The sequence below is a fragment of the Tetrao urogallus genome (assembly GCF_951394365.1).
Source record: "Tetrao urogallus genome assembly, chromosome: 17".
NCBI classification, from domain to species: Eukaryota; Metazoa; Chordata; class Aves; order Galliformes; family Phasianidae; genus Tetrao; species Tetrao urogallus.
The window spans coordinates 4,973,365-4,996,894 of NC_136830.1; the positions used below are offsets into that span (position 1 = coordinate 4,973,365).

The 23,530-nt window shown below is 39.2% G+C and overlaps 1 protein-coding gene across 1 annotated transcript; it reads left to right on the forward strand.

Annotated features, from left to right (window-relative positions):
* Positions 1–740: 740 nt before the first annotated feature.
* On the forward strand, positions 741–22,924 carry SBNO1 (strawberry notch homolog 1; the record flags this gene model as incomplete). Its single annotated transcript, XM_079543652.1, has 31 exons — positions 741–866; positions 1,483–1,587; positions 2,301–2,610; positions 4,524–4,624; positions 5,699–5,795; positions 6,893–7,053; positions 7,999–8,132; positions 8,276–8,366; positions 9,308–9,469; positions 9,964–10,099; positions 10,177–10,282; positions 11,500–11,653; positions 13,157–13,339; positions 13,539–13,636; positions 14,168–14,319; positions 14,798–14,995; positions 15,275–15,445; positions 15,534–15,703; positions 16,146–16,277; positions 17,461–17,596; positions 17,993–18,105; positions 18,206–18,277; positions 18,761–18,860; positions 19,299–19,373; positions 19,638–19,784; positions 19,860–19,954; positions 20,179–20,271; positions 20,713–20,850; positions 21,528–21,604; positions 21,733–21,926; positions 22,782–22,924. 31 exons carry the CDS (start codon positions 741–743, stop codon positions 22,922–22,924), a joined length of 4,170 nt encoding a protein of 1,389 aa, XP_079399778.1.
* Between the last annotated feature and the right edge of the window lie 606 nt (positions 22,925–23,530).

Sequence of the window (23,530 nt, forward strand, 5' to 3'; positions counted from 1 at the left end):
TACTTCAGAATATATGGTTCTCTTACTACTAGGGCAGAATGCCCTAGGGAGAGCATTTAGAAGAGCAAAAATACATCTGTCTTAAAACTATATTTGGCTTTTTATGTAAGGTTTTTATACTACCTAGAGTAGGCTTTTGAAATTAATTTTGCTTGTCCTACGCGTAAAGGAGCTCGTGACCTGATGCTGGTGTCCTATTTAATGTGTAGTTGACAAGCTATAATAATGTTGGAACATTTGATCTTTCCAAAACAGAATTTCTCCCATGAATGAATTGCTACCTAATGAAATGGCACGCGAGAAACAAATGCTTTCCTTACAAGCTTTTTATTGCTAAGTTGTTGTTACAAGATAAACTAAATGAATTTTAATTGTGCTTCCCTTGTGCAGTATGCTTCACTGACAGACGTGTATTAGCATAATAGTCTTTGCCACTTCTGCTGCTTGATATTTCTTGTGATGCTTGAAAATCAAGTACGATAAAGCCTAGGAAGGCTCTCTTTTTTCTGTAAGTTTATGGGTGTGACAGCATTTTGTGTAGCAAACAATTCGTTTTTCCTACATCTGAATTTGATTGACACAATGAAAAGATTTCAAGAAATATGCAAGTGAGCAAATACAGAAATTGAAACTGTGTATGCAGGTCACTGCACTCATAGAATCCAGGAAAAGTAATTTAAAATAAATAAAATAAATCAAAATTAAATGTAACTTGTATTTGTGATCTTAATTTTTTAGAGATGGTGGAGCCAGGACAAGATCTGTTGCTTGCTGCTTTGAGTGAGAGTGGAATCAGTCCCAATGATCTGTTTGATATCGACTCTCCGGACGTGGTTCTTGCAACTCCGACTCCAGCTGTCCAGCAGGTTACAACAAAACCCAGTTTGTCAGAGGACAGAAGAGTTTGTGCTTCGTATAGCGGGGGGATCTGTAGCAAAGGGTTTAAGAGTGTGGGATTTCTATAAATGTTGTTGCTTGGCAGTGCTGGGCTTAGAAAATGACTTGTTAATTCATCTAAAACTTTAATGTAAAGCAGTCTGAAATGAACTGTTTCTGTCAGTGTAATATTTTTGTCTTATCTGGCTTTACTACACTGAATGGGGGTCATGCATTCTTGGAGAGCTCTTTGTGTTGATTGAGTCTTGCTGCTTCCTACCAAATGTGCAGGAGTTCAGCATGGGATTTAAACCTCAGGACAGCATTAAATCTGTGAGAACATGTTTTAGATGTGTTCTGGGAGCAGCACTGTCAAACAGTGACATCACAAAACTAATTACATTTTCTTTGTAGTTAACTAACATGGTGTTCAACGCTTTGTAGGGGAATCAGCTGCTCTCATCTTTATTTTCAGTGCAGCTCTTGTTAATGGGGAATTCCTTAACTCATTAACTTGTGTTTCGGGTAGATATTAAGGCTGAAGTTTTCATAATAGACATTTGCTGATACAAGTGCCTACTGATGCTTCCTTTCATTCCTCTGCAGTCAGTGCCACTTAGTGCATTAGATCTAGGGTTGGAAACTGAGGCCTCAGCTGCTGTGAAACAAGAACCAGAGACTGTATCAACTCCAGCCTTATTAAATGTTCGGGTAAGAACATTAAATATGTGTGTGTGTAACCTCATGAAGTGTAACAAAAAAGGCAGGGTGATAAAAATGCTGTTATCTCAGTACTGTGTGTTGAGACTGAAAGCTAAAATACCTGTGAGTTGCTAACTTTATTTCTGTCAATGAGGACAAGCAGCATACAAAAAACAACATTCTGGGGTGTCCATTGTGCCTTTAGTTCCCCTGTATGTGTATTCTGGGAGTATGGAGGTTGTGTAAACTTGATCCCTGAACTGTGTATTGCCTTTTATAACTGCAGGTAATTCTCAGCACCACAGTTGTGGTGGTTGCAGCTGAACTGAGAATGTAAAGGGCAGATCTGTGGTGAGGTGGATGGAGTTCAGTGTGCCTGAAAGGCTGCACGAATCTTAGAAGTAATTCAGGTTATTCACTCCAACAGCTGCAGAGCTGGTTTATATGGTGTACATTCTCTTCAGAGGTTTTGTGCCCTTAGTAGTAAATGTTTCTGCTCAGATTAATTTTCATCGCTTTCCTTTAATTTGAGAAAATGCAAAATCTGGAACACTTATCAACACAGTGCTGTACTTAATGGCACTTTGCTCAGGCTGCTGTACCACAGAGCAGCTCTTACAAAGAGTTCTCAAAGCACTGATGTCTCCTGGGCTCTATTTGAAAGGCTTGCAGAGTTTGTTTTTTCATGGTCATCTAAAATCTCCTTGGTTCTCTGTTGGTAGCAACCACCATCCACCACAACCTTTGTGCTGAATCAAATAAATCAGCTTCCAACGTTGGGGACTACAATAGTGATGACAAAAACAACGCCAGTTACAACCACGAGGCAGACTATTACTGTAGCAAAAATCATTCAGACCAGCACAACTACTCGACCCTCGGTTGCAGCACCAGCAGTACGGAATGCCTTGACCACTGCACCTTCAAAGGACCAGATTCAGCTGAAAGATTTGCTGAAGAATAACAGTCTTAATGAACTGATGAAATTGAAGCCGCCTCCTAATATTGCCCAACCAGTAGCAACAGCAGCAAGTGAGTGTTCTTTTTTCGTAACAAAATTGCAGATGAATGGTGAAACGTGAAGATACCTGCACACCTATTTTCATTCATATTTAGAGTATCAGAATAAAATGAAGTGTCCAGGAAACCTTGTAAATGCTATTCTAACTCTACAATTGATAGAATTCAGGGTGAAAGGAGTGGAAGATATCAGGCTTTGGAAAATCAAGCCTGTAGTTTATCATAGGGAATGAAGAAAATGACATTTTAGAATGCAGCTGGCATGTTGGTAAAATTAATTCATGAACTGCACTGAAGTTGATAATTTAGCATCTTGAGCCTGCATGAGTTCTTGCTGTTTTAAATGCTCGATGCGGAACTGTGGCAAAAGAGTACATCTTGCATCTTATGAAAGAATTCATGGTATATGCTGATATTCTTATTACAGGGTGTTTCTCTAAGATATCTCCCATGAGAGGGAAGTCTTTATCCCTGTATATTTCATGGGAAGCATCAAACCTGTTGTGTGTAAAATCTTGATGTACTGCAAACTTGCTGCTTGCTTTTCATGTCACTGCTTTAAGATGTTACTGATTTGGTAACTTTTGATAGTCTTTTCTTGTGTGTTGTTTCTAACGTGGGTAGCATACATGGTCATCTTAAATACAGAAAACTGCATGTGTATTCTTAAGTTGCAATTTGATGTTAAACTTGCATGAAACTGACTTGGTTTTTTTCACGTTATTTTTATTTTAATAAGAGATGAGATCAGACTACTTGAATTTGCTTGAAAAGATCTCTGCTGCTTTGTGTGAGGTGCACATGCTTCTTGCTATATCCTCATTGTCTTTCAAATAAGGTTTACTGCTTTTTTTTATAGGCAGAATTGGAAGTAGCATGTTCTTTCATAGGAGAAATGCTTTATAGGATTTCTGATGGAGCCCTCTGCTAAGTGAAAGCTCCAAGCAGCATCTAAGTAATAAGTAATTATCAAGACCCAGTAGGTGTTGCAGCAGCACAGCTGTAGGAAATAGTTCAGTATGGTTCTTTGTTAAGTGAAAAGGAAACATGCAACTTCTACAACTGCATTTCTAATCCTGTGTGTGTGGTTGTGTTTCAGATTCTTTTTTGTGCTTATTCAAATAAAATTAGACAAATACCTTTAGAAAATTCAGTGGCAGAGAATTGTGTGGAAGGAAATGGAGTCTCTGTGTAGTTCAGGTAACTGAAGTTCTGGACTGAAAGCAAACAAATTATACAGCCTCTGTAAGGCAAACGCTTTATTTGTGCAGTTGTCTTAATTGTTTTCTGGGATCATTTGCACGAAGCACATTGACTTATCAACCTAATGGACGCTTGACAGCTCCTCCAAATAATTTACATCTATCCTTGTATTTAATTCAGTACAAAGTCCTGTTTCTGGTTGCTCTCAAGTGTGGGTGAGGACAGGCAAGTTAACAGAACCCTTCAAGATGGAGGCTTTATTTTGTAAACTGAACAATTGAGACCAAAGTTGATTTTCTTTTTTTCAGAAATAATTGTAGTTCCGCCTAAGGTGGTAAATGCCACCAGACCAGGTAAGTTCATTTCTGTCGAAACATCGGACTTTCTGGTTTGTTGTTTAAACTCCAGAGATTCAGTGTGGAGTATTTCTCAGTGTTATGCCTAGATTTGGTGAAGGTATCTTCATTTTGAAACTAATACACACCTGGCAGATGTGGTATTGCATGGGAAGTTTCTGTTAGTAGCAGTAGGATTTAACTCCTTGTGTGCTCAGGGGCATTTTCGGTTCTGACAAAAACGTTACTTGTATTTTAAGGCATCTGTGTCCTACTGGACGGTAGCATCCTTCCCTTAATGAGCGAGAGGAGAGGTTGTGCAGTCTGACTCAGAACATCTGAAGGGGATTCTGGTTGACCACAGCTGTTTTTGTTCTTGTTTGGTAGCTGATCTAAGCAATGGTGCGGTGAAGAAGGAGGCTTCTACAAAAGAGGTAGCGAGAATATGGATAAATGATGTTAAAATGAGAAGTTTTTCACCTACTATGGTAAGTAGTACAAATAGTTAATTCACCAAATGAGTGTGTATTTTATTGGCCACAGCCAAGTGTGACTAGTTCTGGTGGTTACTCATACATGCCTTTTGTGCAGTAGAACAGTACTGAGTGCATCTGTTGCTTCAAAAGCTCCGTTCCTCTGCTGGATGAGTACTTGATTGGGTGACTAAAGCTAACAGCTGTGCAGAGCTGACAACTTGTGTACGAAATGATAGCTTCGAGTCACTGCTTTTTACAAGCAGGAAAGTGTGTTCTGGTTAAAGTTGATAAACTGAGTTGCTCTGTTTTAAGACAGTTTGATTTAGAATATCCCCATCTGTGTAACTAGCAATGGGGAAGCTAAAAGACTCCAGCATGGCTGATTGTTTGGGTGGTTTGATCTAGGACAGTAAACTGAATATCATTCAATATTCACAAGTTGTAGGTAGAATTCAGGTGCTGTGAACTCTTGAGTAACCAGTGAAGATGCTGAAACTAGAATTAGGCTGGTTTGTGATAGCAGCTCACAGTGACTGGCCTACAGAAGGCTGTTCAGGTGAATTTTGTAATATTGAACATTAGAGTAATAATAGTGAAGGACTTTGAATTGTGGTTGAGTGTACTTTAGAATTTTCATAGATTAAGATGACATTAAAAACAGAATTCAAATTTTGGGAATGTAGAATCTAACTGTGATAACTATGGTAACTGCTCCCTGGAGTTGTGAAACTGTGTAATAAATCTGTAAGTAGGGTGATGTTAGGGAGTACTGGGAAGTTAGATTTTTGACTATTAACTAATTGTTGTTTGTTAAAGGCAGTTCTGTGCTCCAAGTTTGACTTTAATGTATTGTAAGAACAATTGTTCTCTCTATAAAAGAGTGGAAGCTCCCTCACATTGTCTAGGTTTGCTAGAGCCTAAGAAATGCAGATTTCCTTTTGTAGTTTGCCTGGCAGCTCACTGGTTCATCTTGTACTTATGATGGGAGGACATTCAAGTGCAACTTGATTGCATTTCTCCGTTCAATTTCCAGGACAAAGTCAAATACCACATTAATACTCTAATGCAGGTATTTCTCTATTCTAGAAAGTTCCAGCTGTAAAAGAGGAGGAGGAACCTGAGGAGGAAGACGAGGAAGAAATGGGCCATGCAGAAACTTATGCAGAGTATATGCCAATAAAATGTATGTCCTGGCTGTGTCAAAAAGCTGAACTGTTGATAGCTATAATGTAACTATGGCAGAGTAAATAGCATATGCTAAAATTCCCATAGGATTTTAGCTGGATTGAGTAAAACAGGCCTGTAATTTAGGGTGTGTTTTTCTCTAGGTATTTTTTTCTTCCATAGCACTCAGTTTTGAAAGTACACAGTATTGTTTTTTAATAAGAAGAGAATTCTTTCAGAAGTGCCTCTTTCAGAAGTGCAGTTGAACCAAAATGTTTTGATTTGTTTTTAACCTGTGTTAAGCTTTCTTCAGCAGAGAAAATAACCTTGTAAAAGGATTAAGTGTTCACTGCTACGCTTAAAAATTCATTTTGAGTCTTTAGGAGTGAAACTTACCCTAAGCATTTTCTGCCTATGTTGTTCCTTGCTTATTTTCCAGAACTGACTTTTTTTCTTTAAAAGAGAGGTATTTTCTACAGATGTTAATTGCAGTTTCCTCCTTTTTTCCTCTTTATTGTCATTAGTGACAGAAAGGTGTGATCTTCCTAATTGCTTTGTGCTGTGAAAGCAAAGCAAAAAGAAAACATTGCATGGGGTTTGTAGTTAAATGGTTAAATGTTTTTAGTCCCAGATTAGATCTGCCAGCAATTAAACTATGTCTGTTCTAAATTTCTTCTCCTTTCATTCTACTTACAGACAGCACTACATGAATAGAAGAATGTTGCTTTTGTGATTCTGCATCTTGAGTCTGCCTCTTTGGGGGGGGGAGGCAAGGTTCAGGGCAGTTTCTTTCAAATATCAAATACATATGTTTTTAATTTTTTATGACATGAACTTCTGTCTTTTTTTTTTAAAGAAGGGTAAGATGGTGAGAAAAGAAACAAAGTTAAGAATTGCAGTTATATACTCAGATTTATGTATTGCTTTGCATGTGGAAGTTTAACTCAATTTTGAGTAATTTTGTGCAATGAAATGTGTTTGTCAAGTTCAACCTTTGCAGTGGACAACTGCAGTTTATTTTAACAAATACAATAACCTGTTTGTTGCAGCAACAAAGCTGTTTGTTGTGCTCTCATCTTTCCCTCTTTCCCTTTCTCCCATTACCTTTCCAACCAGTGAAAATTGGTCTGCGTCATCCTGACCCAGTAGTGGAAACCAGTTCGTTGTCCAGTGTAACCCCTCCTGATGTGTGGTACCAGACGTCGATATCAGAAGAGACCATTGATAACGGGTGGTTGTCAGCTTTGCAGCTTGAAGCAATCACTTATGCAGCCCAGGTATGCTGGATAGATAGGTACAGCTTAAAAACTAACATGGACTATCTGACAAGTGCAGCCATGTCAGTTTTATAGTGAGGAGATAACAGAAGCTCAGAGCTTTAAGGTGCATTAAGAGGTTGTAGGTGAGCTTCACTGCACATGAATGTGAGGTGCTACACCTAGGGAAACACCGTCCAGTCGACTTCCACAAAGCAGGTCTCAAACTGTCTTACAATTCACAAAGACATTTCAGTTATTTATTACTGTGAAATAACTGAAGGGGCTGCAGCAGCCCTAATTAAGAAAGCCAGTGGTGTTTGATATCATTGGGAAAGGTATTGAGAAGAAGACTAGGTATTATTTTACTACTGAATTAAAATCTCAGTAGACCAACATGATTATGTTGACATGCAGTGAGCTGCATACTCAGGGAGGAAGTGGAGGTTAGCAGACATGGGAAGATCATAGGAATAAGTTGCCTCTTAGTCTTTTCTTGCCTGAGATTTCTCAGGCTGGTGAAGAGAAAAATAAAAGGGGATACAGCCAAGGTTTGCATAGTCAAGAAGACAATAGAATTGTTCTTCAGATCTCACAGAAGCGGCAGTAATGGGAGCTAGGTGAGACTGACAAAAGAATGCTTCTTTACACAGGGCAGTGATCATCGTGGTCTTGTTGCTGCGAAAGGCTGTGGAGAGTTTTAAAACAATAAATATAAATCTGTTAGTGGCTGCTGCATTCATATCCACCAATTCCTGACACTGAGGGAAGGAGATGGGGATCGGGAGCACATAAAGCAGCCAAACTCATACCCTAAATAGGAACGCCTCTTCATGCTGTCAGGGACTGTTTGGCTGGGAGGCTTGCTGGTCTCATCCAGTAGGATGCTTCTTAGGCTTGTTTGTTGATGATTTGCAGTGATGTATTCTGGAGAATGAATACAAATTTTTGTTCTTTGTCCTACAGCAACATGAAACATTCCTTCCCAATGGAGACAGAGCTGGATTCTTGATAGGTGATGGTGCTGGTGTAGGAAAAGGAAGGACCATAGCTGGGATCATCTATGAAAATTACTTGTTAGGCAGAAAAAGAGCAGTCTGGTAGGTGTATGTGAATTCCTTAGAGCAGACGCTGCAGTGTCTGTGTACTTCAATTCAGTGTAACCTGTCTTCTGAGAAACAGTTTGCCAACTGGTCTTTGAACTTCTACTGTAACTTAAAGTAAATGCTTTTCTTATTTTCAGGTTTAGCGTGTCAAATGATCTGAAATACGATGCTGAAAGAGATTTGAGAGATATTGGAGCAAAAAACATTTTGGTTCATTCACTAAACAAGGTGTGGAAACTTTTTTCTATGTACAGTTGAGGCAAAACTGTAGGTACGCCTGTGTGACAAGTTGTGTGTGTTAACTGTTGCAAGAATATACTAATTTTATTAAAATTACTGCCTGGGTCTTGTTTGACAGGCCACCTTCTTACGAAGATCCGTGCAGTAGTTCAAGTTAATCATGTAAATAGGCCCCTTGTAGGATTAAGTCTTAGCATGTGATATTTGTTAAGCACTGTTCTTCAAACCACTACTGACACTGGTAGGAGAGTATTTTGCAGTAGTTGAGATCATCCTTAAATCTTCCAGACTCCAGTACTTTTTTTTTTTTTTACTCCCCAGCATGCATTTTATGTGTAATACACTTCTTTGTGTATGATGGCTGAATAATAGAACTTCTCAGTTCTATTTGTCTTGTCTTCTGTAAACAAGTAGATGTCTAACATCTACTTGTTAAGGCAGCAGTAGAATATAAAGTTATTTTCTATGCTGTCTGCTTAGGCTGCTTAGATAAAATGTGAAATGTGATTACTATTTGAGTTTGCTGAACTTAAAATTCCTTTTGAGTTACTGTTCTTGCTTTGTGAAGTCTTAATTTCTAAAAATGCAGTGAAGCTTCTGGAAACTGTCATTTATAGTCGTGGCCACGATACACTAAATAGCTATAAGGAATGCATCTGAACAACAACAAAAGTTAACTGTAGTTAAGGAAGCCATGTAGTTGGAGAACCCAGACGTTGATCTTTGAGGCCTCAAATCTAGTCCTCAAGCACACACTTAAGCAGAATGCTGTATGACCTCTTAACAAAATTTCCCTTAGGCAGATGTGCCCTAAGCGTGAGGTGGGGGTCCAGGAGTTCTGAGTACACAGATGTTGAGATCACCAGCACGCCTGCGTGATGAGGTAGATGGCTCTGAGAAGGAATTCCTTAAATCTATTTCTGTTGCAGTTCAAGTATGGGAAAATTTCTTCTAAACATAATGGAAGTGTGAAGAAGGGAGTCATCTTTGCCACGTACTCTTCTCTTATTGGTGAAAGTCAGTCTGGTGGTAAATACAAGACCAGATTAAAGCAGCTTCTTCACTGGTGTGGTGAAGATTTTGATGGCGTTGTATCCTTTATTTGGAGTTAGCTGTTATTTGTGTACATCTTTAAAAAACAGCCCTGTGTTCTTATTTGCTGGTGCTTCTAGGTATTGCTCTTTTGTTGTGATAGTAATGAATCCAGTGTCCTTGGAGAGTAGACTCATGTGGCAAATCTATTACCATTATATCATCATGATGCAACTGTTGTACCAGAGATTAACTTCTGCTTTTTCTACAGAATAGGTGAAACAGTGCTCAAGTTTACACTGTGCCTCTCCAGGATGTTCAGTTCTTTCTAGGAGTGTTGCTGATACTTTAAAGAATTCAGTTGTGAAAAGCATGTGTAATTGTCTTATTTAATAACAGTGAAATGTTTTTTTCCTGAGTTTTAATTGAAAAATATGACTGGTGTCTTTAAAATTTACTGTTGTAACCTATCTCTAACTTGTGGCTTTTCTTGCTATCTCCTTTTAATGCTCCATTCAAAACAACAAAAAGCTTTTCCTTAACCATGGTTCAGATAGTATTTGATGAGTGTCATAAAGCCAAGAATCTCTGTCCTGTTGGTTCATCAAAGCCAACGAAAACTGGGCTGGCTGTATTGGAACTTCAAAATAAGCTTCCAAAAGCTCGGGTTGTTTATGCCAGTGCCACAGGTATGTACTGTCTGGTCTGTATTAAACGTCTCTGTGTGCTTTCACAGGTGCTGTTACAACTTATGTTGTTCTCCTAGGTGCGTCTGAGCCAAGGAATATGGCGTACATGAACCGTCTTGGAATATGGGGTGAAGGGACTCCATTTAGGGAATTCAGTGACTTCATTCAGGCTGTTGAAAGAAGGTAATATTTTGAAGAGCTGTAGCAAGAATGTTTGTCATTGAGTGTTGCTTTCCAGTTCCTTTGTTGTCACTCACGTAATCCTCTACAAACTCATCCTGTCACACACGAAGGTCTTTCTGCCTCTGGATTCTAAATCCAGCAAAAATGCCACTGATGTGGTGAAAGAAGGACGTTTCCCCTCACTTGCTGAAGATATTGAGACTTCAGAAATTGGTTACGAATGTACTCCTAAAAATTTCATTGGAGTGGAGAAGAGAACGTTTTGCTACTGATGATTAAAACTCAGTGTGTACTGAGTAAGTGCAGTATAGTCAGAGTCTCACTGTGTGCTAAAGCCCTCCAATGTCTGAGTGCTCAGCTTAGGCAAGGACTAGTCTTGTTGATTTGCTTTCTGGCAGAAGAAACCAGAGAAATTATGTATGCTGTTGAAAGCTACTACGTATTTCACAACTTCTTCAAAACAAATAAATGTGAGAGAGGTTGGGAAATAATGCCGCTGCTGTATTCCTTGTTAGGTGAACATGTAATATATTCTGTTTCTGCTTCCTTGACAAGGATTTCAAACACCTGGGAATGTTACAGTAGGGTTTTGTGTGCATCTTCTTGCACACCATCTACCTGATGTGTGATTTTTTTCTAGACTGCAAATGCAGTCTCCATGTTTATTAGAGTAAGCATTAAATGAGTGTTAAAGAAATTGGAGATCCAAGGTTGTGAACAGGTGAGCTTTGCAGTTGACATCTGTGCTCTCAAGGTGATATTGCTAAAGGTGCTTTGCTCTTAAAGAGAACATAATTATTTTCCTACCAGCATAAATCTCAGTAACTTAACATGGTTTTGTATGTATTTTAAATCCTCTCTGGTGTGTATAAAACTGCAATGCAATATTTTGTTGCATATTTGGCCAACCTTGTTATCCACATATGACTTAATATTTGATATCTCCTAGTGCATGGGGGGGAAGCAAGTGAATGTTTGTGCTTATTGGAGTCATACAGTACTCAAGAGTTAGGGATCTCACTTTACCTAGAGGACAAATTTCACGACCCTCTAATTAGCACTGTTTAGTTAAACACAACTATTGACTTTTTGCAAACATTCCTCCACATCCCTAAGCAGCTGTTTTACTTCTTCAGCAGTAAAGTGTTTTTGTTTTTTAACAGTCATTGCTCTTGAAAGTGGACTTTTAATATGGACTTCATCTGTTTTTATTTTAGAGGTGTTGGTGCCATGGAGATAGTTGCTATGGATATGAAACTGAGAGGAATGTACATAGCAAGACAGTTGAGCTTTTCAGGTGTAACCTTCAAAATTGATGAAGTTCTGCTCTCACAGGAATACGTTAAAATGTACAATAAATCTGTGAAACTGGTAAGAATGACTTAAACCTGCTTTGTGCCTTGACTTCCGAGTTCTGAGCTACTTGAATTAAATCTTAATGCTCCTGAAATAAAATGTAGTGCTGTTGAAATACAGGAATGGCATCTGCCTGTCAAGATTTCTCCATTTAAGACTTCAGCAGATGCTGCTAGTTCTTGTTTGGAGTCATAAAAGCTGTAGTTTTGGGTGTATCTTCCAATATCACTATGGTACTAGGAGAAAATTAATTAGAATGATGGGATATCCTGAGCTGTAAATGATACATGGGTGTCATAGAATCACAGGGATTGGAGGGGACCTCAGGAGATCGAGTCCAACCCCGCTGTTAAAGCAGGTTCCCTATGATAGTTACACAGGTAGGTGTCCAGGTGGGTCTTTAGTGTTTCTGTAGAAGGACCCTTGGCAATCTGTCTGGGCAGCCTGTCCCAGTGCTCTGTCACCCTTACTGTAAAGAAGTTCTTCTGCATGGTTTGTGTGAAACTTTCTGTGTTCAGGCTTCAGACCCTTGCTCCTTGTACTTTCTCTTGTCCTGGCCTCAATTGATTTGCCTCCCACGTCCCTTTAGACGTGTATAAACATTTATCAGATCCTCCCTCAGTGCTCTCTTTCCCCAGGCTGAGCAGACCCAGGTTACTCAGCCTTTCCTTACAAGGCAGATGCCCCAGGCTGTTTCTCATTTTTGATATAGTCAAGTCCAGTTCCTAACTCTACCTGTGAGTTAAGCCACCTATCTGAGAGCACTGCCAAAATGTTTTTTGAACACAGGCTTAGGCTATGATGGCCTCCCTGGATGTTTGTTCCACTGTTTTTCCATCACACTGAAGAGCTTTTTCCTAAGATGAAGCCTGAACTTCCTGACAAAATTTAATTACCCCTTGGACACAGATTAAAATGAACAGGGTCTTTACCTGCTGAACAAGTGCTTATGCATGACTCAGTATTCATGTTGCATAGCTGCAGTAATTAATTTTAATCTCGGACAGGTATGACATGAACTTCAAAACAGCAGTTTACTTTACGAGGGTTGTTCAAAAGTCATTAGATTCATATCCAGAGCTTGCTTATTTGCATGTAGAAGTCTTACTTTAACATTCTTGTCTTAGGCAAGTTTTAAAGGTTATAAGAAAACATTGCAGAAGTGAAAGTGCAGCGGTTTTCTTTTGGATCTCGCTTATACTTAATTATAGACAGTTCTCTTTGCTTTCTTACCTGAATGTATTAATGTAGAAACTAGATAATTAGAAAATGCTGTGTATTTGCATTGGCAGTAGTGTAAATATACCCACTTTTCATTATGAGAGTAATTATGTTTTGAATTTACAAAGCCATAACTATTTTCTTCTTTCGGAGTTGTGTTTGATGTATGAGGAGTTTCCTTGACTTGCAGTCCCATAGTATTGTAACTTTAAACTTTGCCTTTATTTGGATACGGAGGAACATAACAATGTAGCCTTGCGTCGCCAGGTGTAAAGCAATTAACACTCTGTTCTTCAGTGGGTCAGTGCTAGAGAGAGGTTCCAGCAAGCAGCGGATCTCATTGATGCAGAGCAGCGAATGAAGAAATCCATGTGGGGTCAGTTCTGGTCTGCTCATCAGAGGTTTTTCAAGTACCTTTGCATAGCATCTAAGGTGAAGAGGGTGGTGCAGCTTGCTCGGGAAGAAATCAAGAATGGGAAAGTAAGTTGATCAAAGCTCACCTTTAAATTCTTTTGTACAACATATGGCTCTGGTTTTCTTGGTTATGGGAAATATTTCCAGATGCGTGATAGCTGTGTGCTGTTGTGCATCCTGGTGTAGAAGCTGCTCAATGAGCAGAAGTTGGGGCAGAAGTCAACTTAGTCATCTTGGTAACACCTTGTATTCGTTTGTCCTTTAGTGCGTTGTTATCGGCCTGCAGTCGACAGGAGAAGCAAGGACATTAGAAGCTTTGGAAGAAGGAGGTGGTGAACTGAATGACTTTGTTTCTACTGCAAAGTAAGATTTGGTCAGAATTGTGTTTTTTAAAAAAACAGCGTGTGGTAAAGCTGCATGTATGCAAGATGTTGACAGAATTGCTGTAGTGAATTGTTCATTAGTTTAATTCCGTGTTAAATGGTGCTTCATGTGGAACTGCTGGTCCTGTTCTACTCCAAGTGGGAGGGGAAGTAGGCTTGTGAAGTATGTGCTATGGTCACACACAGTCTTTTATCAGTGAGCCAAATCCAACTCTGAGGCCACCTTGCTGAAGATCTTAAGTGTCAGATTGCATTATTTAAGCAGTAAGAAAATGTCAGTGGAAATAATGCTATATATGAAAATGAAATGTAACAGGTTAAAGTCTCACATCACTGCTGTTTAGAGGATGATGAATATTATGATATGGGTGATAATTACACAGGGTGCTTCTGTAACAGCATTCACAAGGAATAATTGTTCACAGAAGTCACACAAGCTACTGAAATGCCACTTAGAGGTTCTTCAGATGAGCACACATCTGACTGAAGATTTCTTTTTTTCCTTAAACAGGGGAGTATTCCAGTCTCTTATTGAAAAGCACTTTCCAGCTCCTGACAGGAAGAAGCTTTTTAGCTTGTTGGGAATTGACTTGACTGCTCAAAGCAACAACAATTCACCCAGAGACAGCCCCTGCAAGGAGAACAAAATAAAGAAACGGAAAGGTAATACTTCTCTTCTTACACTAATACCATAATGAAAGTGGCAGCTTTAGAGCTACTAGAAGTGCACTTTAGGGAAAAAGCATGGGGATGTAAGTATCAGTAGCAGTTGCCATGAAAGAGCATGTTGCCAATAGTTATAAAACTACTGAAGAAACAATGCTGTAAATTCTAGTTGCCACTTTGCTCAGAATCTGGGCTGATCTAGTTTGGAGTTGTATCCCAAGGTAACTTGTGCATCAGATGACTGGATGCAGTCAAGAAAATAATTGCTTGCTTTTTCTCGTGGCTAAAAAAAAAAGAAGTCTGGTGCCCTTTCTGGTGGTACTTCTGCCGAAAAACTATTGATTATAAAAGTACTGGGGGAGAGATCCTACTGGAAAACTTCCAGCTTCTAGAAACAGATCTGTTTCAGTATTTTTTTTTTTTTCGCCTCAACTAACTTTTTCTTTCTGTCCTTTGGTGGTGGTGATGGAATTAGGTGAAGAAGTAAGCAGAGAAGCCAAAAAGGCTCGTAAAACAGGTGGCCTTGCAGGTAGCAGCTCTGATGAGAGTGAAAGTGAGTCTGATGCTTCAGACAATGAAGAAAGTGACAATGAGAGCTCCAGGTTTCTCAGTTCTGGAGATGATGATGACTTCAACCCATTCAGAGATGAATCCAGTGAGGATGATGAAGATGGTGAGGTGCTTTTAGTGCTTGGTCAAGCAAGTAACTGTACTTTGGGAAAGTGAGCGTGTAAAGTCTGTCTTCAGCATTTAATTGAGCTAAAATGACTAATGACTTGGTTTAATTCTGAGATGAGAATTCAAGTGTTGACTCGTATCTCTTTATGCTGATTTTACACACTGAATTGTGGACTTTATACGGCCCCTTTTGTAAAGAGAACATTGTTTTTTCCAAGGAAGGATTTTAAGTGAATGCTTGTTAACGTTTTGAAAATATTTCATTTATTTCTAGATCCCTGGTTAATTAGAAAAGAGCATAAAAAAATTAAAGAGAAGAAAAAGAAGAAGAGTATAGATCCTGATTCTATTCAAAGTGCCTTATTAGCTTCTGGTCTTGGCTCAAAACGACCTAGCTGCTTTACTTCCACTGTTGGCACCACCACTTCTAGCACCAACACATCAGGTAAGAATGAATTTATTGCTGTTAATTTAATTTTGTTTTTTGCTAATAAGTAGAGAAATTCTGAGTTGTAAATACTTCTGTGTTTCAGCAAACAGTAACACAAACAGCAGCTTTGTAACAAGTCAAGATGCTGTTGAAAGGGCCCAACAAATGAAGAAAGAACTGCTTGATAAACTGGAAAAGCTGGCTGAAGATCTTCCACCAAATACACTGGATGAGCTTATAGATGAACTGGGTGGTCCTGAAAATGTTGCAGAGGTGGGCTGATGTTCACAATCAGAGAAATCTAATGGTTTTTTTTTTTTTTTGCTACAGCTGTAGATTACTGTCATTTCTTTCTTCTAACAGGCAGAAGCCTCTTCAGCTCAATACATAACTTCAAGATTAGTCTATAGAATTATTTGACTAATATAAATCATATAAATCCCATGTAGACAGTAGTATAATACTGCATTTCTACAGAAATGTGATTTTGTTCTATGTTTCCCTGAACCACCTCTGAGTTCCACATGTCAGTTAATGACATTGACTGAAAAATAAGCCAGGCTCTCTTGGTAGATTTCTGAATTGATAACACTTCTAAGTGTTAAGTGTTTTAAGATGGGCACGTGAATAATTAACAGTGGTGCTTGAAGGTTTTGGTCACGTTGTAGTTTTGGTATTGCCATAATGAGCTTCTGTTCACTTTTTATTTTCAAAGATGACAGGCCGCAAAGGAAGAGTGGTGAGCAACGATGATGGCAGCATATCTTACGAGTCAAGGTCTGAACTTGATGTGCCTGTTGAAATTCTGAACATCACGGAAAAGCAGAGGTTCATGGACGGAGATAAGGTAGCTCTTAAATACGATTTAGAAGAAGTTGCCAGATGAGTCAGCCATGAAGAGCCACGACTTGCTGTCGGTTATCTCACAGTGATTGTAAGCACTATGAATGCTAGCTAGAAAGCATTTCTGTTCTGTGCTGTATGTTTTTCAAACCAGTGTGTTGAGTAGTGCCACCGAGTGTGTGGTAGAGCACTCTGCACAGGTCAGGCTGTAGGTTGGGTGGGTGTGGAGGCCATGTGTCAATGGGGAAGTTAGCACCCCTAAACTAGTCTTGTGAAACTGCGTGTATTTAAAAAGCAAGAAGGCTTTTTGTGTATTCCAGATTCCTTTATCTGAATTACTGTGTACTTGTGCTAGCAAGAGAAAACAGAGTTGAGAGAGAGGGGAGGAAAGCACAGACTGGCTAGGTGTGCAAGGGAGAAAAGCTTTCATTGAGAGGTTAGAATGAAAGGATGGAGGCTGTTTATCTTAACCTTCGTTGAGAAGTAATGCTTAGAAGAGTGATAGCTTTCAGCCTTTACCTTGCGCTCTGAAATACAGACTGGAATAATCTTAGAACTTGAGCTAATAAAGAAGGAGAGGAGAAAATCCCTGATGACCGGTTCATTTGAGCATGCTACCACAAGAGGGCAAATGAAGTAAATATAGCTGTTGTGTGGTCTGTTACTGCGTTCAGGGAGAACTATTTATGTTCCTGTAAGTGACTTCCACACAGACCAAACATTTACATTCTTTCAAGGTAAATGGAAATAGCAGAATAGCCACATGTGCTTCCTTTTATGGCATTAGCCCCAACTTTCTGTCACTTTTTCCACGTTGCTGTCAGAACAAGTCTCCCTCTGCCCCCTCTTTCTTTGTGACGTACAGGGCAGTGTCAGGGAAACGTGCCCTTTGGAATGGCAAGGCTGCACTGTGCTATCCCTCATTTGCAAAGGAAGGTGTTGCCAAAAAATAAACTGGAAAAACACTTGTTTAAATAAATGAACTATAGATAACCTTGCTAGCATTTCTAACTTGGATAACCATAGTTTTCTCACCTTCTCTTCTTCTTGAGATATTAAGAACAAATGGCAGTTGTTTCTAACATATCTGGAATATTATCCAAAATTAAATTTTTCTTAGAATCTGAAGAAACTGAACCTTGATATTAAATTTCTCTTTTGCTAAATGTTTTTTCCTTACTTGAAAGAACATTGCCATCATCTCGGAGGCTGCCAGCTCTGGTATCTCACTGCAAGCAGACCGTAGAGCTAAGAATCAGAGGCGGAGAGTTCACATGACTCTGGAGCTGCCGTGGAGCGCAGACAGAGCAATACAGCAGTTTGGTAAATGACTTCTTTGTATCTTTTCCTCTGAATTCAGTAATGCTGAGTAAACTTACTGCTCGTTCCTGTGAAGTTTGAAGCAGCCTTTGAAGGATCCTTCCAGTCTCCTTTACCTGTGGCAGAATTACTTTTATGTACAGTCATAGCTAATAGGCTCAAAAGCTTTCATAGCACCCTAGTGAACAAGTTCATACGGCAGCTTAGCTTTGTGTGCATCAAGTCTCTTCATGAAGTTGCCACAGCTCTGGTTTGTGCACTGTTGGCTGGATTACAGCAAAAGCTAATTTGCAGCAGGATTGAGTTCTGGCTATTTTCTTTACACAATTCATAGTTTATTAAAAATGCTAATTGAAGTGGCATTTATTTTAACATATGTTCTTGTATTTAACTGTCCAGGAAGAACTCATAGATCCAACCAAGTGACTGCTCCAGAGTATGTGTTTCTAATTTCTGAGTTGGCTGGAGAGCAGAGATTTGCATCTATAGTTGCAAAAAGACTGGAAAGCTTGGTAAGATTGTTTCAAGAAATGTGATCCTTCATGTAAGGAGAACACAACTTAGATTATTGTTTCTTTAATTTGTTCTAATCACAAAGATGTGTCTTAACAGGGAGCCCTTACTCATGGTGACCGACGGGCTACAGAAACTCGAGACCTCAGCAGATTCAATTTTGACAATAAGGTGATGGTTCTGTTCTGTTTGAGAAGCTCATACTGTGGTGCTCGTTCTGCAAACAGAGTGTTGAGGGAGGATCTCTTCTGTCTCCTGTTGTGTTTTTACTCTAACTGCAGTACTGTCTGATGGGAGGGAGCCTTCTTTTCCAGACAGCCTGAGAGAATCTTAATTCTATTTGTAGAACTGTATGAAGCACAAATGTGTGCAAATTACTTCTCTGCATTTGCTCACAACTCAAGCATTAAGTAAATGACGTGTGTCCTTACAATTACTGTTAAAGAAAAATTAATTTGGCAGTTGTAATTAGAAATTAATATGGGCTGGTCACGTAGTATAACTTAGAACTAAAACTTTTAAGCAGTTCCCCTCAGTATTGTTAAACAGAAGGGGAATGTTTTGTTGTAAATCAAACATAGTTGTTTGCCCCATGCGTGCTTGGAGCTGAGACACAAACAGTTGATCACAAGCAACTTTCTTTCTCTTATGTAGTATGGCAGGAATGCTTTAGAGATTGTTATGAAATCCATTGTGAATTTAGACAGCCCGATGGTCTCACCACCTCCTGATTTTCCTGGAGACTTCTTCAAAGGTAATTGTAATCTGCTGGATGTAATTGCTTGTCTTTCCTCATTCTCCAACATGCAGAAAATGCTAGCAGTGCTAGAGCTAGAGAACTTTGCTATTTAAGCTGATCAGCTGGCCCAGATAGGCTCTCACCGGATTTATTTCTACGTGTTGTGCTGAATGTTGAAGTTCAAATAAGAAAGGATGTGTGAACCCACTCAGTACAAGGCTTGTTGTTTGCTGCCAGTAAGTTAGTGCATCTTGTTCTCCCATGGGCTCACACACAGTGCCCACTAGTTTTCCCTGCCTGTTTCCTGCCTTGCTTATCACTGTATTTAAGTGGCAATTGCAAGTGATGTGTTTGAGGTTGTCAGTTAAAATTGGATCTTGAAGCAAGGTTGATAAGCTGTCATTGGTGTATTTTTAGGTGGTAAAGCAACTGTGATCTTTTTCTTTTTCCTAGATGTTCGTCAAGGATTGATTGGTGTAGGGCTGATAAACGTAGAAGACAGATCTGGAATTTTAACTCTTGATAAAGGTATTTATGCTTTCAGTGTATCTGCAAAATGTCACCAGAAGTTATTTGTCCTCATATATTGTGAGAGTGATTCCTAACAGCAAAACCAAAGTTGTAATTATCTTAAAACAAAACAAAACTTCAAAGACCTTGGGAATGTTTTCCTCATTTCTGAAAGAATGGATCTTCTTCATTTTCAGATGCTGCGAACGCTGCTTGAAAGCTTGTCGTCATAAAGCTTAACCTGTGACCTCATGTATTTCTTTTTCTTTTTTTTTATTTAAGATTATAACAACATAGGAAAATTTCTGAATAGAATTCTTGGTATGGAAGTACATCAGCAGAATGCTTTGTTCCAGTACTTCTCCGATACATTAAATGCAGTTATTCAAAATGCAAAAAAGAACGGAAGATACGATATGGGCATCTTAGGTGAGTTACTCAATATCTCGCTGTTCCTATGCTTAAGAAAAGAAAAGAGGAGTAACTCTGTTCTTTCCTTTCAAGACTTGGGCTCTGGCGATGAGAAAGTAAGGAAAGCAGATGTTAAGAAGTTTCTAACTCCTGGATATTCTACCTCTGGACATGTAGAGCTGTACACAGTAAGTTTATTTTTTCCCCATTTGTATGATTGAATAAGACTGGCTTGCCCATAATTTCATTAAACATTTCAAATCTGCTAAGCTTCCACTGAGTGGAGGAGGAGGGGGAAGGAAGTCCCATATGTTTCACTGGGTGTTGTTAGGTTTTCTGGTTCTTCAGTTCATGTACCAGTAATTATTCTACAGGTTCTTTCATTTCAAATACCTGTGTGGTTTTCTTCTAGATCAGTGTGGAGAGAGGAATGTCTTGGGATGAAGCAACTAAGATCTGGGCAGAGCAGACAGGTCCAGATGATGGGTTCTATTTATCGCTGCAGGTAAGATTCTTTGCTCTTGCCTATGTGTGTTCTGCAGAGTTTGTTTTGGGTGACCAAATAAGCTGTCATCTCTGAAAAATGTTTGAATCAACCACTGTTCAGATTTGAGAAATGTTCAGTCTTCAAGATTAATACTGATTTTATTTCCAGCTCTAATTGTGAAGCACTCATTTTTTAGTTGTGCCTGGATATCTGCTTCTAGGCTTGAGCCTAAGTGAATAGCTCTTATTCAAACCTGTATGAGAAAAGCAGGTGAGCTCTCTCTATAAGGTGAATGTAAGTTTGGTACAGATCACTGTCTTCCAAAGGCATCCTTATTAATGGTTTTATTATTGTATGCATGCACTTGTATTCTGCAAAAATGCAGTAGGAAATCACCTTAAGGCAGGTGCTGTCAGCATGTTGACTCTTACAGAGTTCTTGGGTTTTGTGTTTTTCCAGATAAGAAATAACAAGAAAACAGCTATTTTAGTGAAAGAAGTGAATCCTAAAAAGAAGCTTTTTTTGGTATACAGACCAAATACTGGGAAACAACTCAAACTAGAAACATGTGCAGACCTGAAAAAGAAATATAAGAAGGTAATCATTAAATGATGTTAGTTTCAATTTCAATGCAAGTATTTTTTGTGTGTTTGTAACTGTCAAATCAGGTATGGATCACTTTTTCTGCAGCATGGAGTGTTCTGGGACTTTGCAAATTATATCTGTATGCTTTCTGTATTGCTGTATCCCAAGCTGTCTGAATACAAGCTGTGTTGTGATGTGAAGTGAGGTGTTTCTCAGGGCTAGGAAGGCTTATTTCTATGTGAGGTGTATCAGCATGCTCTTAGTAAGCAGCTGTGTGCAGCATATTCTTAAGCATGGTTCTGAAACTTCAGCTGCTTGCTGCTAATGTTCTTTTAAATACTATAATGAATTATTTGGTTTAGAGGCTGGTATGATATCTAACTTCATTTAAAAACAACTTCATGGTGATGATCTCTTTCACTTTTTAAGAAAATCGTGTTAACTACTGGACGGCTGAGATTCCGATGTTCTTCCCGAGGTTTTGCTATGTGAAGTGTTTTGCTATTCCTTGGAGACTGCATTTTGACTGAATACCTTTTGGAGCTGCAGATAACTTACCTTCTTCCACCATCAGGATGTTGTTACTCCCTGTGTTCACAAAGCAATGAGCAAATTGGTTTTGTTATCTGCAAATCTTGATGTCTTCTACTTGCTAACCTTTAATATTCCATTCTGAATTACTTTACCAGGTACCTTCTGAAGATGCTCTGCCACACTGGTTAGAGCAGTACAACTCTTCTGCAGACACCTGCACACATGCTTACTGGTTAGTATTTGCATGCACATAGAGATGCTTTCTTCAGCTTGAATTATTTACCTGAACTCATCGCTGCTGTTATAACTCAGCTTTTCTGTGTGGAACTTAAAGGTGTTTTTTTTCTCTCTGTCCTCTAGGAGAGGCAATTGTAAGAAGGCAGGCTTGGGATTAGTTTGCGAAGTGGGACTCCGCTGTCGAACTTACTACGTCTTGTGTGGTTCAGTATTGAGCGTGTGGACAAAAGTAGAAGGCGTTCTAGCCTCTGTGAGTGGTACAAATGTGAAGATGCAGATAGTTCGTCTAAGAACTGAAGACGGGCAGAGGATCGTAGGTAAGTGGCTCGTCTGCTCCTTTATTTCCATTCTGAGGAAGGGAGTTGTACCAAACTCTGTTAAGAGTTGCATAGGAGGCTTTTCACAGAGATGCTTACGGGAGAAAGGGCTCCTCTGTTGAGGAAGGGCAGAAGATACTGTAGAATCTGGGTTTGTCATACAAACATCAGTTTGAGTCAGGTTGCAGGCTTTGGAATGTTTATTCTCTCAGTTCTTTCTGACTGTAGACAAAATTCAGACTGTTTCCTGTCAACCTGCCTTTGAAACTGTAAGGGCTCCACTGTTGCCATTTCTGGCAAAGAACAGCCCTTAAAATGATTGTGAGCTTCTGAGCTTGTGAAACCAGCTGCTCAGAGTGATGTTGAGATCAGTATGTAATTTCTTGTCTCCAAGCCTCTGTAGGGGAGGTCTCATGGAACAGGTACCCTAGAGGATGTAAATAGCCTTGTTTTTTTTTAAGAGGGATTTCTTGTGATGCGTAAAAATCATGAGGGCTCCTACTCCAGTGCCAGTGTGATAAGATGTTGAAGCTAGCTGTTTCATGTCTAAACTTCCATGCTTTTGTAAGTTCTCTGAGACAAAAGTGGAAGTAGGTGACTTGTCATTTTATCCTTAGGTTACTGGCTATCACACAGAAATAATTTTACTGATTTAAGACCTCTAGAATCTGATGGCTTCTGAAGATAAAGCTCTTAGAACCAAAACTTGTGGCTGTGCTTGATTAGATTTGACATCAAAAACAGACACTGAGTGTTGCATAAATTAAAAGGTGGCATTAAATCAGCCTTCAGCCTGAAGTTTTAATGAACTACGACTTGTGTAAGCTTGTGAAACTGATTTCTTGCTGTTTTCAGGCTTGATCATTCCTGCAAATTGCGTGTCGCCCCTTGTCAACCTCCTGTCAACATCAGACCAGTCTCAGCAGCTTGCAGTACAACAGCAGCAGATATGGCAGCAGCATCACCCACAGAGCATCACCAACTTCAACAACGCGTAAGAGGACGAAGTGCAGGTGTTGACTTTGGTGTTTGAGGAAAAGGCTGTAAAAGCATATCACTTGCATAAAAATCAGGGACAGATTCCAAAGAAATATAACTTTTTCAGTTCAGTTGTGTGCTCTCAAATACTTTGGGAATAAAGAGATCTAGAAAGGTTGGTAGAACTGAAAGCCAGCAGTTGTTTATGGTGGTGCATCTGTCTTTCCTTATGCTCTCTGTAGTGCTTCCTGTTTGCTCTTTCTTTTGGCCTTTTAAGCTACAAACCACAATTTGTTTGGAAGTGCTTGAAAGTCCCCAAGCAGGCTTTATTTTTATCTTGTCATACAGTGCTCAGGGTTTAACGCAGTGCATCAATGCCATTGCTGTGGGAGATATCCTTGAATGCATGTATTGAGTATATATATAGAAAATATATATGAGGTTTTTCTCTTCAGTTTATAAGTTTATAAAAGCATGAAACCTAAAGGTTGCACATCATGCATTCAGGTTCCTTCCCAGTTTCTGTTCGACAGTGCATGTCTTTGGAAACGGGCATGGACAGGATAAACACGCAAGACAGGAATTCAGAGAGAAACACAATCTTAGTTGTACAGCATTGGTTATTA